The sequence below is a fragment of the Castor canadensis genome, chromosome 7 (genome assembly GCF_047511655.1).
Source record: "Castor canadensis chromosome 7, mCasCan1.hap1v2, whole genome shotgun sequence".
NCBI lineage: Eukaryota > Metazoa > Chordata > Mammalia > Rodentia > Castoridae > Castor > Castor canadensis.
In genome coordinates this window covers 46,590,551-46,604,695 of record NC_133392.1, presented here as the reverse complement: position 1 = coordinate 46,604,695, position 14,145 = coordinate 46,590,551, and the positions used below count along the sequence as shown (strand labels likewise).

Genomic DNA, 14,145 nt, shown 5'->3' with positions numbered 1-14,145 from the left:
CTTTGGGGAAAGAGCGAAAGGAAAAGAGAACGATACAACATGAATTATATTGCATAACAAGATGTGAAGGTAGAGGATACAAGGATGTGTATTGAAAGCTGTTGAAAAATGGGGGAGTGGAAGGGAAAGGGGTGAGGGAGAGTAATGGAAGGGGTTGAATGGACCAAAGTAAAGCACACCAACAATGGGCATACAATGAGACACTCCTTTGACCCTTTGAACGCCAATTTAAATATAAATAACAAAAACCAGAAGTGCAGAATAGGTATGGGGTGTGTGTGTGTGTGTGTGTGTGTGTGTGTGTGTATACTTGTGGGTAGGGGGAGGGTAAAGGAAGGAGATTAAGGTGATGGTATATGGTAGATGGAGTTCATATACTAATAGGAAACAGAACTAAGAAACCTTGCAATTGCTTTAAAGGGGTGAGAAGGGGTTGAGGGGAAGATACAATGGGACAATGTAAATAATGTACAATATAAATCTGATTGGAATTTTCATTATCAATTCCCCCCATATAATAAATATATCCTAATAAAAATTAATTAAAAAAAACCCTCTAGGCCCATGATCATGATGAGCATGCACAAAATATCTTCAACAAAGTTGTAGCAAACCAAGTCCAAATGGATTTGAAAATACAATTCAACATAATCAAATGAGATTCATCCCAGGAATGCAAAGATGGTTGGACATATCCAAATCAATGAACATGATATACCATAACAGCACAATAATGGACCAAAACCATTTGATCATCTCAATAGACGCAGACAGTATGTTAGATAATTTCAACATTGTTTCATGTTAAAAACTGAAAAAAAAAGGTACAGAAGGAACATATCCTGACTTAGTAGAAATCATATTTTGATAGACCAACAGATAACAACATATGGACTGTGGAAACATTTTTAAGATTTGGAACAAGATATAGATTGCCACTTTCACCACTTTTATTCAACACAGTACTGAAGGTCCTAGCTCGTACATCAAGACAGAGAAAAAAAATCAAGAAAAAAGAAAGTCAAATCATTACTGTTTGTAGTTATTGTATGTAGAAAACTATAAACACTCCACCAATAAAACTTGCAGTACTAATTGTCTCTTGTACTTACAATTCCTCTTTCCACAGTGTATTAGCAAATTAATAGTTTCTCCATTTCAAAGTTTTGGAAAATATCTTTAACTAATCACCAACCCCAAAGGACATGTATAATAAGTCATTTTAAAAGTGTAAAAAATATTAAATGATCATTTGAATATCTATATCACTTAATGTTTATATCACTTTAGTAAGGTAAAGTTTTGTTTATCCATTGGTGGTACTAGGTTACATGCTTTCTAAGCAGGTGCTCTACACTTTTTCATTTAGCTACTTTCTAGATGGGGTCTCATGTTTTGTCCCAGCCTGCCTGGATTACTGTCCTCCCAGATAAGCTTTTTACATTGCTGGTGTTAAAGAAGTTAAACTTCACACCCACCTTATTGGTTGAGATTGTGTCTTGCTGGTTTTTGTTTTTTTGGTGGGAGGGCTGAGGCTGGCCTCCTTACCTCTCCCTTTCAAGTAACAAAGATTACAATGTAAGTAACTGCTCTCCACCAATGGGACAAAATATTATTACTGCATATTAACTGCACAAAGGATTTGTATTATATTTCCACACATAAATATAATGTACTTTGATAAAATTCACCCCCCTTATTACTCTTTCTCATTAAATAGGCAGTATATATCCCCCTGGCAAGCACTATTCTACTATCTGTAACTATGAGTCAACTATTTTAGATTCCATGTCTAAATGAGATCATATATTTGTCATTCTATGTCTTTTTTATTTTACTTAGTAGAATGTCCTTTAGACTGCTGTGAATAGCAGTGTTTCCTTTTCTTTATATCAGAATGATATTTCATTGTATATCTGTACCACAATTTCTTTATCCATTTTTCTGTCAATGGATAATGAATCAGTTTTGACACTGTAGCTAGAAGTGACACATCCACACTCCTTTTGAAGGAACTTCTGTTCTCCTCCACACTCTGTATTATTGTTCATTATATTTTTATTTGCATATATTTTATTCTCCATTTACTAATTCTGAAATGGTCATCATTTTTTTCCTCTGTTGCTGTGCTAGGTGGGAGTACATTGTGGCAGTTACAAAGGTTCTAACAATGTATCAAATATATCAGAGTTGAGTTAACACCCTCCACTGATCTCCTTTATCCCCCCTCATCATTATCTTCAAATCTTCCAACAGTGCCCTATTGATTTTAAGAAATTTATAAAGTGTTGATTTATTGAAAACAAATAGTATTATTTCCTCTTTATAAAATCTTTATATAAGATAATTTAATTCACATTCATTTTTTTCAAATAATAGATATTCTTAACATTATATTTTTGTTTAATGCTGTAAATTACAACAAACACACCCAAGTATTTAAGATACCTTAAATATATTTAAAACTTTTTTTTAGGATTGTGAGTTTTTTATTTTTATTATTGTTGTAGTGAGGATAAATTTGATATTTACAAAATTTCTTACAAGTTATCATAGTTGAACACCTTAAATCTTATATCAGTTTTTAAGGTCTTTCAGCATCTAATATAGACTTAATGTATGTTGTATATAAAACTGAATTATGATTTGTTTTCTAGTCTTGAAAGTAACATCTGCTTACTAGAACTTCTGTATAATGAAACAAAACTTAGCATTATTTTAAAATCTAATCTCTTTTAAAAAGATCATAGTGACTTTGATGTATTTGTAGTGTAAATGAAGGGTGCATATGTGATTTTTTTTCACAAAAAGTTTTAAGTTAAATTATTCCTCTTTGTACTTTTGCTGGTAAAATTTGATCACTTCCTTAATTGCATATGTTTAAGATTAAGGTTAGCAGTTTAAAGTAATCACATAAAAACAAATCTTGGTAATATTTGTTAAAATGCTGCCTTATCTAGATATCCCTTAGTATCATACTATTATTTGAGTTACTGTTTTTGAGATGGTAGTTCTGCAAATATAATAGAGTATAAGTTTCACATTTAACTTCTTATTATAAATAAAAGAATCACAAAGCAAAATTAAATAAAACAATTTATCGTTCAGTTATAAAATTATTAACTAATGATTTTACTAATAACAACTCAAACATTCATCATTGTTATTGTTTTTATCAGTATCAAATGTACCAATTTAGTTCTTGACAGAATTTTGCAGTTTTAAAATTGTAACAAGTGAAGTAGCTTGAATTCAGTGTACTGAACTCAAAAAAAAGTCCTTACCTAAAAGTTCTGCAAAAACAATAAAAAATAATATGTAGATCATGTAATACATGAATTTTAATTGAAATAATGTGCAACTATATGATCCCTGGTTAGCCTGTTAGAGGTATGTTGTTTAGGTCCTTTGTGATAATAAAAAGAGGTGATGAAAGAGGGATGTTGTTTTATTGACTCTACTCACATGCAGCTCAGCAAAGTACATAACATACCACCTTTCAATTATATTAAGTAAAAGTTATAGGTAACATTTTTAGAGTATATATTGAAGTTGGGGTGTAAACTAATTATTTTAACTATAATTTCTATCTCCTAATCAATCTATACTCTTGTATACATTAATACACATTATTATTAAAATAAATATTATAAGTTATGTTCCTTAATATCACTAACTATATCTAATAAAATGACATGTCTTACTAGGTGATTTTTTCCATGGTTGTAATGCATGCAGATCTGCATTAAACACACCCAATTTCTCCAGGTCTTCTCATTTATTAACTTTTTATTACTGAAAACAAATTGTCATAAACTTGATGGGTGAAACACACACACACACGCACACACATGCACACATGCACACACACACACACACACACACACACACACACACACACTGATTACTTCACAGTTCCCACAGATCAGGAACCAGGCACAGCTTTTCTGGGTCCTTTGCTTCTCTGGATCCTCTGCTCAAGAGCTTGCAAGTCTGCAATCAAGAGGCAAACTGCTCTGCCTTCTCATCTCTAAGGTTGAGTAGGGAAGAATCCTCTACAAAACTTAAAGAGATCATTGACAAATTTCATTTCCTTTTGGCTCATCTGACAAAGGGCTATGATCTGGAGAACACCCTATGTCTAAGAAGCCACCAGAAATTCCCTGGGAGAATTGTTGTGCTGGGTGGGCATGCATTGTAGTATTTACAAAGTTTCTTACAATGTCTCAAATATGTCATTCTTGAATTTACCCCCTGCACCGCTCTCCTTCATCTCCCCTGCCCTAATTCCTGGAACAGTTTCAACAGTTATCATTTTTTGCATTTTCATACATAAATTCATTGAATAAAGAAAGTGACATCTCACCATCTTTACCTTATTCTATTGGATAGAATCTAGTTAAAGATTACACCTGCTTGCTAAGGGAAGAGATTTATACAAGGGCTTGACTCATGGGGGGGGTACTTGAGAGTGTGACAGTCACACCTTATTATACTAAAAATTCTATGGATAACTAATTAGTTATTTATTCAAAATTGTTTCATTTATTTTTTTCTCCATCTTTTGGCAGCATTGTGGTTTAAACTCAGGGCCTCATGCCTGGTAGACAGGTACTCTGCCACTTTAGCTACTCCGCCAGCACAATTTTTCCTAATGCTCTAGGTAATCTTTTAAGTACATTACCCAGAATTTGAATTTCATAATCACATTGCAGTAGATAAATAGGTTAATATTCTTTTTTTTTCTTTTATTATTCATATGTGCACACAAGGCTTGGGTCATTTCTCCCCCCTGCCCCCACCCCCTCCCTTACCACCCACTCCACCCCCTCCCTTTCCCCCCCACCCCCTCAATACCCAACAGAAACTATTTTGCCCTTATTTCTAATTTTGTTGTAGAGAGAGTATAAGCAATAATAGGAAGGAACAAGGGTTTTTGCTGGTTGAGATAAGGATAGCTATACAGTAGGTTAGTATTCTTAATGGTTTCTCTTTTCATTGTTCAAGTTTCCTTCTATCAATTACAGCAAAATAAAATGTATTTTATTGTCTTAATTTTACACTAAGTATCACAAGTTTTACTAGTTTAACATTATGGGGAAAAACAAACAAACAACAACCACAAAACATATAACAAAAAACAGAACAAGGTATGTAACACAAGGCTTACTCATTCTAGAACTAGTAAGTTCTAGTGGTGTGTTCTAGTGACACACCAGCCATGTCACTGGAGTTTTCACCCTTTTAAATTCCGTATCTCTTGATTGACTTAATACTTTAATATTTGCTAATTAATTTATCCTAAGAGAAGACTCAGTTTTTTCATTATTTTATTTATTCTTCTTAGGATATACAACCTTCATCAAACAACAATATTAGTCAAAATCTATTTCCAGTTTACCAAAGAACATAGTACACAGAGTTTTCTTTGGAAGGAAATTTCCTTTAAAATTGTCTGCACTTTAAAACTCAGTTTTAAATGAGAGCAAAAAGGGGACTAGTAGGGAGATGGAAGGAAAAGGAAAACAGGGAGGGGAAACGGCATGATGAAACCTCTTACCATGTACCATTTAACAGGCATCACACTTAAAAAAAAGAAAACGACTTATATTTTTGAGTTTACCCCCCCAACAGAAAACACAATGCATGTGCTTTTTCTATTACACAATACTTACTCTTTGCAAACTAAACTATTTTCCTGTGATTTTTCTGAGAAATTATGGGTAATGTAATTATATCTAAGAATAATATTTTGATGACAGTTCTAAAGTTTTATTTCATAGGTAAAATGGAAATCTCATAAAATAGTCTAAAGAAATTCAATTTTCTTATAATTTGGAATAATTTTTACTAAAGTAACTTGAAATAATATATTAAGTAAAAATCAAAATACCACACACTTTAATGTTTTTAGCCCAGGTACTTTTACAAAGTATAATGTAACAACAAACTTAAGCTCCAGCAATGAGACCTCACAGTGTTCCTTAAGAACTGTATTAGTTTGTTTTTGTTACCATTAAAAAAGAAAACTGAAGCAGATTGATTTTAGAAATAAAAGAGGTTAATTTAGCTCACATTTCTGGAGTTTCAACCCCAAAGTGCTAGCTTTAGCTCTGATATATATTTCATGGCCTCATGGTAGGAGACAATGTAGGAGCAAAAGATCACATGGGGATGCAGCAAACTAGAATTTGAGTTTCAGACTCAGACGTTTATAACAATTCATTGTCAAGAGAGCTCAGGGATCTTATGTAAACTACTTTAATCTTCTCCGAGAGTATACATCACTGATCTGATGGCCTTCTGCTAAGGTTCACCACCTCCCACCACCACACTGAGAACCAAAACTATAACACACAAACTTTTGAAGGACAAAAGATCCAAACCAGTGTAAAACAGGCTATGATCTATGCTTAACTCATATTTTCTGTAGCTGAACATTTCTATTCTAGAAACTTGAATTAAATTCATTATTTAAAAAAATAAACTTTGCAATGATATCAAAATGTATGATATAAATTTAAATAAGAATACATACCTTTATGTGAATTTAAGTGTAAATATATAATAAAGTTCTATATAAATATATTTCCTCATCTAAAACATTGATATAAAATTTAAAATGTCTGTAAAATTAAATATATAATATGAATTTTTCATAAACATAGAGTACAGGAAAAAATAAAGTGTTCTAGAAAGAGGGAAATGATACCTGAAAGTATCTCTGAAACTTTATTTTTCTAAAGTTTATGTCATAAAGACAAAAAGTGATTCAACACATCATGCTTAAGAATAGAAACCTCCCTAAAGTGATGAAAACATTGATGATGCTTCTCACCAAAAAAAGGAAAGTTTTCATCCAGTTAGTCAGGGAAATTCACATTTGGAGTGGTAAGATATGGTGACGTTGGAAAGCTTCATATTGCTAGCTGAGCTTGCTTGAAATGAAGTTCATTTTATTCTAGCATGTGGATAGCATGTATCTCTCACAAGAATACAGAGCAGTGATAGGCTTTATTTTTATAGCTCTATCTAGATTTTGTCAGTGATCAGAAGTAGCAACATTTGACTGAGTCATGAGTCTCCTGAAGGGCAGACTGCCTACATACAGTTCCCTCTTTGTCAGCTTGCCGCCTGACACAGTATTGATATGGGATTCCTTATCACTTTAGTGACAGTGTGTCCAGACTTTGATATCTCACAAAAATTAGTGGATTCTCTCATGGAAGTGGACAGAGACAAAAAAAAAAAAAAAAGAAGTTAACATTGTTAAAAACATATTTGAGAGAAGACTGCTGTGATGTTGACCTTGACTGCTTTTGTCACATGTTACCACAACCACTCTAGGAACAGAAAGCAGGAAGGAAAAAAGTATAAAGGGCAGAGGTTTATTTATTGATGGCTTAGATTTATATTAAAAGGTAAATGATGGTAAAAGATCTTTATTCTCCTTCCAAAAAATGAATAGGAATCTGTAGTCAGGGCAATAGACACCATCAAAGGTGCTCTCATCTAGAGTTGTTGGACTAGATCTATTTTTGCTATCACTAGAAGGTTTTTAAATGAGGTTATAACACTTTGGTTGTTTTATGTAGTCTTCACTTATTAAATTATAATTAAGTATAACTTGATAGTAAAACTTTTTTGAACATGCTAACCAGTTTTTCATGTCATTTGTTATCTTATTAAATGACTGATATAATTTACTTATGTTTATTGTTTTCTATTTTCATTTTGTTAGAACGTGAGATCCATTCAGCACACAGAAATTAATCAGCTTTCATTAATATTTTAAACTGTCTAGTAAAGTAAGTAGCATTTAGTAAACTCTCCATAAGTGTTTTCAGGATAAATGAATATTTGACAATATGTAATGCTGCAGAAATGAAAGTAAGTTTTATCTTGTAGTGAAAATAATGTGAAATTCATAGTAGGTACATTGTATATTGAGTAATTCTAGTAAAATAGTTTAATCCTAAGAAAATATATTATAGTGAAATGTGAAACTCACGCATCTTACTTTTTAAAGTTACAAGCATAATTGTGAGAACTATTCCCTTCCTCCAAATGTTTTGACAGTATTTGAATATTTCCAAATCATTATGACAAAACCATATCTGTTAACTATATTAGAATATTGAATATGTTAATTAAGTTACTTTCAGAAAACTAAATACAATGTACTTATTTATAAGTCACCATATGTCTTTTTAGTTCTGAGCTTGTTCTAGATTTCTAAGTATAATTCTATTGGCTAAAGAAATCTGGTGAGGAAATTTGCACTTAAGGAACATGCCAAATGTTCAAGGTGGGATTTACAAAAAGAGCATATCATGGCATTAAAGATGTTGTTTAAAATATTTTTCATTTACCTACAGTCTTTTTTTAAGATATTGGGTTTCATTTTGTAGAGGACACTTTCCTATAATTCTAGAGATAGTAAAGCTAGTAATTAAGCAGTCTATTCTCTGCTTAATTATTTGCCTCTTATTTGATGACAGAAATGCCATTGTAAACTGGACCCCCAACCTATTGTCATAACCGTGATGATATCATGGTCTTTTCATTGGAGAAACAAAGCCTCCTTCTGGGGTCAATATATAATTTTGTAGAAAGCGGAGTATTCACTATGCTTTGGAGTATGAAATTAAAGTTATAGCTTTCTATGTGTTGCTGTAAATACTGAGCCCTTTGAAGTGAAAACAACTATTTGGAGCTAAAGCAGATATAAATGGAACAGTTTTTAAAAAGTATGTAACGTCTTATCTTTCTCATTATTCAAAAACAAAGAATAACATATTCTTCAAAGTTATCTTACTCCTCCTGGCGGTAATGTCTATACTAAAAAAAAATGTAATGTAAGTTTTTATTGCAATGATTTCCAAAGTATAAATGTTCAGGATGTCAGATCAAGTGGTTCTATTTCTGGAGGCATAATATTTGCAGTCACTTCAATAATTTTAAAATGACTATCCAGAAGGTTGTTGTCATCTTGAAGGCATTTAAGTGAAACCAGATTGATCTGAGTCAGAAATAAAATAAAATAGCATCTTCTGTGAGACTATAATATTCAATGCAAAGGTAGGAAGAGGGTGTCAATTTGGTGAAATTAAGATCCCCCAACACTGCCATTTTGTCCCTGGGTATGGTATTGTTTTCCTTTAATTTTTTTTTAACAAGTTGCCTTTCAGAGTTTTCTCATGTATTTACCTATCATTTTAAATTTTTATTTATTATCTATTGATTTATTGCAGAGATGAGTATGCAGCTCAGAACATCATCCATGCTAGCCAAGTGCCCTGCTGATGAGCAGTGCAGAGAGGGCCTTTCTGGGCTTGCATATCCCTTGAAACGCTCTGGGCCATGAGTTCTCCGGGATATTCTCCAGTCCTTGTCTGTGATGGCATAAATAAAGGTGTCAGGTTCATAGACTCTATGTCCTTTTCAGTCATGTGTCAGATTATAAATCAATGCTGTATCCTCTATGAGCTTGGTCTTTCCTTCATAGAATGGGGATGATAATCATAGCTACTCAAACTCTCTCCTAAAGACAGGTTGAGAATACATATTTTTCAGCTCTTGGAAGAGTCCACAGGTGCCGAGTCAAAAGAACTGTAGTAAGCAGTATAGGATGACTCTCTGTTGGGGACACTGTACTGAGCATGAACTCATGTTTGTTTAGTTGTTTCATGGTTACAACAATCTTACCAGATAGAAGTTATATTATTTCCAGTTTAACTATGATAAAAGTAAGACAGATATTTTATGATTTCTTCAAAGTCAAATAACTAGCAAGTTTAAAAGCTTATATTTTTGAAAGAAAACACATCCTTTCCACTGCTTTGTACAACCACTAGCATTGGTCAGATTTGTTTTTTTATTTTTCTATAGGAAAGTTTGTGTTATGTTCTCTTGACTTTTCTTCAGACTATTTGTGCATAGAAGTTATAAAAACAGAGCCTGAGACAGTTATTAATTATGAAAATAAATGTAGAAGGGCGAGGTAAAAGAAGGTCTCTTTCCTTCTTAGATAAGAAACAATGTGAGTCAATGCCCTGTATAGCTATCCTTATCTCAACCAGCAAAAACCCTTGTTCCTTCCTATTATTGCTTATACTCTCTCTACAACAAAATTAGAAATAAGGGCAAAATAGTTTCTGCTGGGTATTGAGGGGGTTGGGGGGAAAGGGAGGGGGCGGAGTGGGTGGTAAGGGAGGGGGTGGAGGCAGGGGGGAGAAATGGCCCAAGCCTTGTATGCACATATGAATAAAAAAAAAGGAAACAAAGGAAAAAATTCCATATCAAAACTGTGATATCAGAACTGTGCATTTCATGACTAAAATATTTTGAGCACAAACAAGTATAATTTCAAAATAAATTACAGGTACTTCTATATACTTTATGTATAGAAATTAATATGGATGGAAAAAACAAAGTAAAACAGAATTGAAGAGTTCCTTTGTGTCCTTTGATGAACCTAGTCCACATCTAGTCTAGTGTAAGGAATACCAGACAGGAGTAGGAACTGGAGGACCACATATGACCTGCCAGAAGTATTTAGTCTTATAAAGAGCACTGCACAATTATCTAAATAACTGTGCAATCATATGGAAATTTGGATGTCTGCCTTGTCCTGGAAAATCTGTAGACCTGGCAATACTGGTTTGCATTCCCACATGACAACCATTGACAGAAGTTGAGCACCAGCTGCTCTCTTCAGACAAACCCTGCCCTCCACAGCTTATCACAGCCTCTACCCTCCCTATTATCCCTATAGGCTAATTCTTTCTTTTCCTTTGTTTACTATCCTCTATAGACATTGGAGTTTGGAACCACTGAATCAGAGAAACAGGATTCCTGGTCTATTGCAATTTATAATCAGGGTTATTTTGTGCAAATTTGTGTGAATAATTTTCTCAATATACAAAGAAACTGAGTACATCATTCTTTTAATAAGATTTTCTGGTGTGCATAATGGTTACTAATTTCTCGTTTTTTTTTTCTTTTAACTTACTGAGAGGGGCAGAAGGAAACAAAGGAATTAAAATGAAATTAACCAAAATCCTTAAAAAGACAGATGTGGTAAAAATGGGTGGCTTATCTTGACATAGTTAAGATAATCTTTGATCACTGTACAATTTTAATGATGGGCTTTCTACTTCATTGTGTTAGATAAATTTTCATTGAAGTTCTCATGTAAGATACTAGCTATTGATTTACCTCTTAAATTGTTGTGGAGCAACTTCTACTTTACAGCTGAATTATGCTATAAAAAACTAAGTTCAGTAACTTCAACTGATTAACATTTGATTCACCCACAACGTCTCAGCTTTAAAGAGGATGTTCTTCTAACATTATCAGTATGTTAACCCTTCAACCTACTTGCTTGCAAATTAAATAACAGAAAAGATATCTTTCCTTAGAGATTACTTGTCTGCGAATTCATGTCAATAAAGGGTTCCAGTACATTAAACAAGTGTGTTATTTTGCTAATGGATAACATAGCATAGGTAATTAACTATGAAGTCATTAAGGCTTTTCTGTTCTGTGAAAGTATTGTTTACCTATAACAGATTAATGAACATGTCAAATGATTCTTTCTTCCTCTTGTTATTTCAGATCAACCTCCAGTGGAATTTGACAGAAGATGTTTCAACAGTTTTATCTCTGGAAATTCTTAACTTCAGGGGTCATCATTGGCTCTCTGTTTGCAATCTGCTTGGGCCAATATGATGATGGTAAGACTACTTTTAGTTGGCTAGGATTTCTGTTATTAAATTTAAAGCAAAACAAACCCCAGAAAAAAAGAATGATAAATTGTCATTCATTTTTAAAGGTTAGTAGCTTTGTTCAATAATTTACTTTAACTAAAATAAGCTTACAAAAGTGACTTCAGATGCCTCTGTTTCTTAATAAAGATTGCAGAATAGTAGAAAAATCCAATGTAAGACCTCTGTTTGAATACTTATTTTCACTAAGCAAATGATTTATTGTTATGAAAATTATTAAATTCTATTTAATAATCCTTGAATAAGCCCAAATGAAGGTCTCAAATAAAACTGGCAATAGAAAAGACCCCAATTTCTTAATGAGTCAGATCTGTCAGGGGGTCACAAGAAAAATTTATAAGTGGTTTCAGTATTAGTGAAGTAATTGGGCATTGTATTATTATATCCCCACTATTTGATTTGTAAAAGCTAAAACATATGAAAGAACGGGTAATTGAATTCTTAAGTCACTTCCTAATAGTATGTCAGTCACTTTAGAAAAATAAATTAATCTGCAGATTTTTTACACCTTATGTTTGCAGTGACCCAAGTATACCTGTCTTAGATATTTCAATATTAAAGGAATTTGTTTTTGAATAATTATAATGAAAGTCAGGATAAACACACACACATATAAGTACCCCTCTTACAAATTTTACTATTTAAGAAAACCTGCATTCTTTTTTCTTAAATTTCATTGTTTTTACTCAACATTCATTCTAGATTCAGGGAACACAGACAAATAACTATGTCATCACTCTCATTGTTGTGCTGCTCAGTTGGTCTTAGCAGTAGCATGTGAATGTACAATGTGAATGTCTTCTACACTTTGTTTAGCTAAACTGATTGATCTGAAGATAGATTAATTAGCTTGACTTTATTCAAATTTTTAAAGCTGTGCACATATTAAGACATTATTGGTCTTCAGAAGTGTGAAGGTAGCTATCTTTTGGGATTTGGACAATGATTCCTAATACCATTTTCATAAAATCATCAGCTTTATCCCCAGGACAGTCAGTCCTCTAATTTGTACATGGTTTATGTCGAGGTGTCGAGGTCATCTGTCTTTAATGTTCACATCTTTGTCATTTATGGAAATTGTGAATCTCCAGTCTGAAAATAAATTTTTAAAGCAGCAATTAATAACATACTTTGAAGCAAAAAAGTTGAAATCTTAAAAAGCATGACTTTTTATTAAAAGGGTTCATTTTAATTATGCTGTAGGGATAAATGACAAATCAGTGTGTTGGTATTTCCTGATTTCATAAACTATTCTATTTTATTCATGTTGAACAAGGAAGTTTTCACTCTCTCATTTCTCACTTAGACATTCACAAATGATGTACTTTAGCAATATAATTTAGATTATCCAAGGGACTCTGTCATTTAAACTGTAATGCTGAAATTACTTTCATTCGTAAGCATATTGTCTTTTTATAAACATATTTGAAAAGCTTCCACTATAAGATTATTAGGTTGCTGTTGGTTTGCTTACAGACATAGAAAACCTTCTCCTATAGGTAAGTGGCTCAGTGGCTCACTTCTTCAGAAGACTGAACGTATGAAAGCTGTGTAAACTTCGGCTTTGTATAGTGTTTTAGAGAATTTCTTAGTTGTATAGTCATTTTAGTGCTCCTTTTGTGTAGGAATCCTCCAGTGTACCCCCACAAGATTCTTTACTTCATTAAGATCCCCATCAACTGTTCTACCTTAGTTCTACTCAAGTGCTAAGTTATGTGTGGCTGAAAATGCTTTTCATAGGACATGTGCCAAGTAGCTTATGAATGTATATGTATGATGTGTGTGCACTTGAGGAAGAGAGAGAGAGAGAGAGAGAGAGAGAGGAAGAGAGAGAAAGAGAGAAAGTGAGAGAATACAAGAGAAATACAACTCAGTGTACCCCATGTATATTCACATGAATTTGTTAAGAAAGGGATTTTCCTCAAGCAGTTAGCCAGAAAACCAAAAATCTTCTGTCTTGCACTTGGACTAGACCAAAGATAAATTAGCATATATCTGTGATGTGACTGATGTGAACAGAATCTTTATTTGATATAGTGAGAATGTCAAAACACCTCCTGAGACTCAGTTTCCTTATAAATAATAATAAATCTCTAATACTCAATTTTATACAGATGCTATGAACAGCATTTGGCATAGGCCAGTGTTCATTAAAATTTTATCCTTATTGATTTTGATATTTCTCACTGATTATAAAGAAGTGTTTATGCTTTTAAAAATACATTTATTTGTAAGTGAATACTCTGCTCATGTGCACATATGTATATATTCTTTCTTCATATGGTTAAATTTATCAGGCTTTTTGAACACTTAAACTTATTCAATTCTGCCTTCTTTTTAAAAACATTTATTACCA

At 32.7% G+C, this 14,145-nt stretch overlaps 1 protein-coding gene across 7 annotated transcripts in view; it reads left to right on the top strand.

The window, feature by feature from the left end:
- Pcdh15 (protocadherin related 15) overlaps positions 1-14,145 on the top strand; it is a 1,704,270-nt gene that overhangs the window by 893,323 nt on the left and 796,802 nt on the right. For all 7 annotated transcript variants that reach the window (XM_074078885.1, XM_074078880.1, XM_074078883.1 and 4 more), the window contains one exon: positions 11,620-11,738. In XM_074078885.1, the coding sequence (XP_073934986.1) occupies positions 11,648-11,738 (91 nt within the window). In that variant the 5' untranslated portion in view covers positions 11,620-11,647. The remainder of the gene's footprint in view (positions 1-11,619; positions 11,739-14,145) is intronic.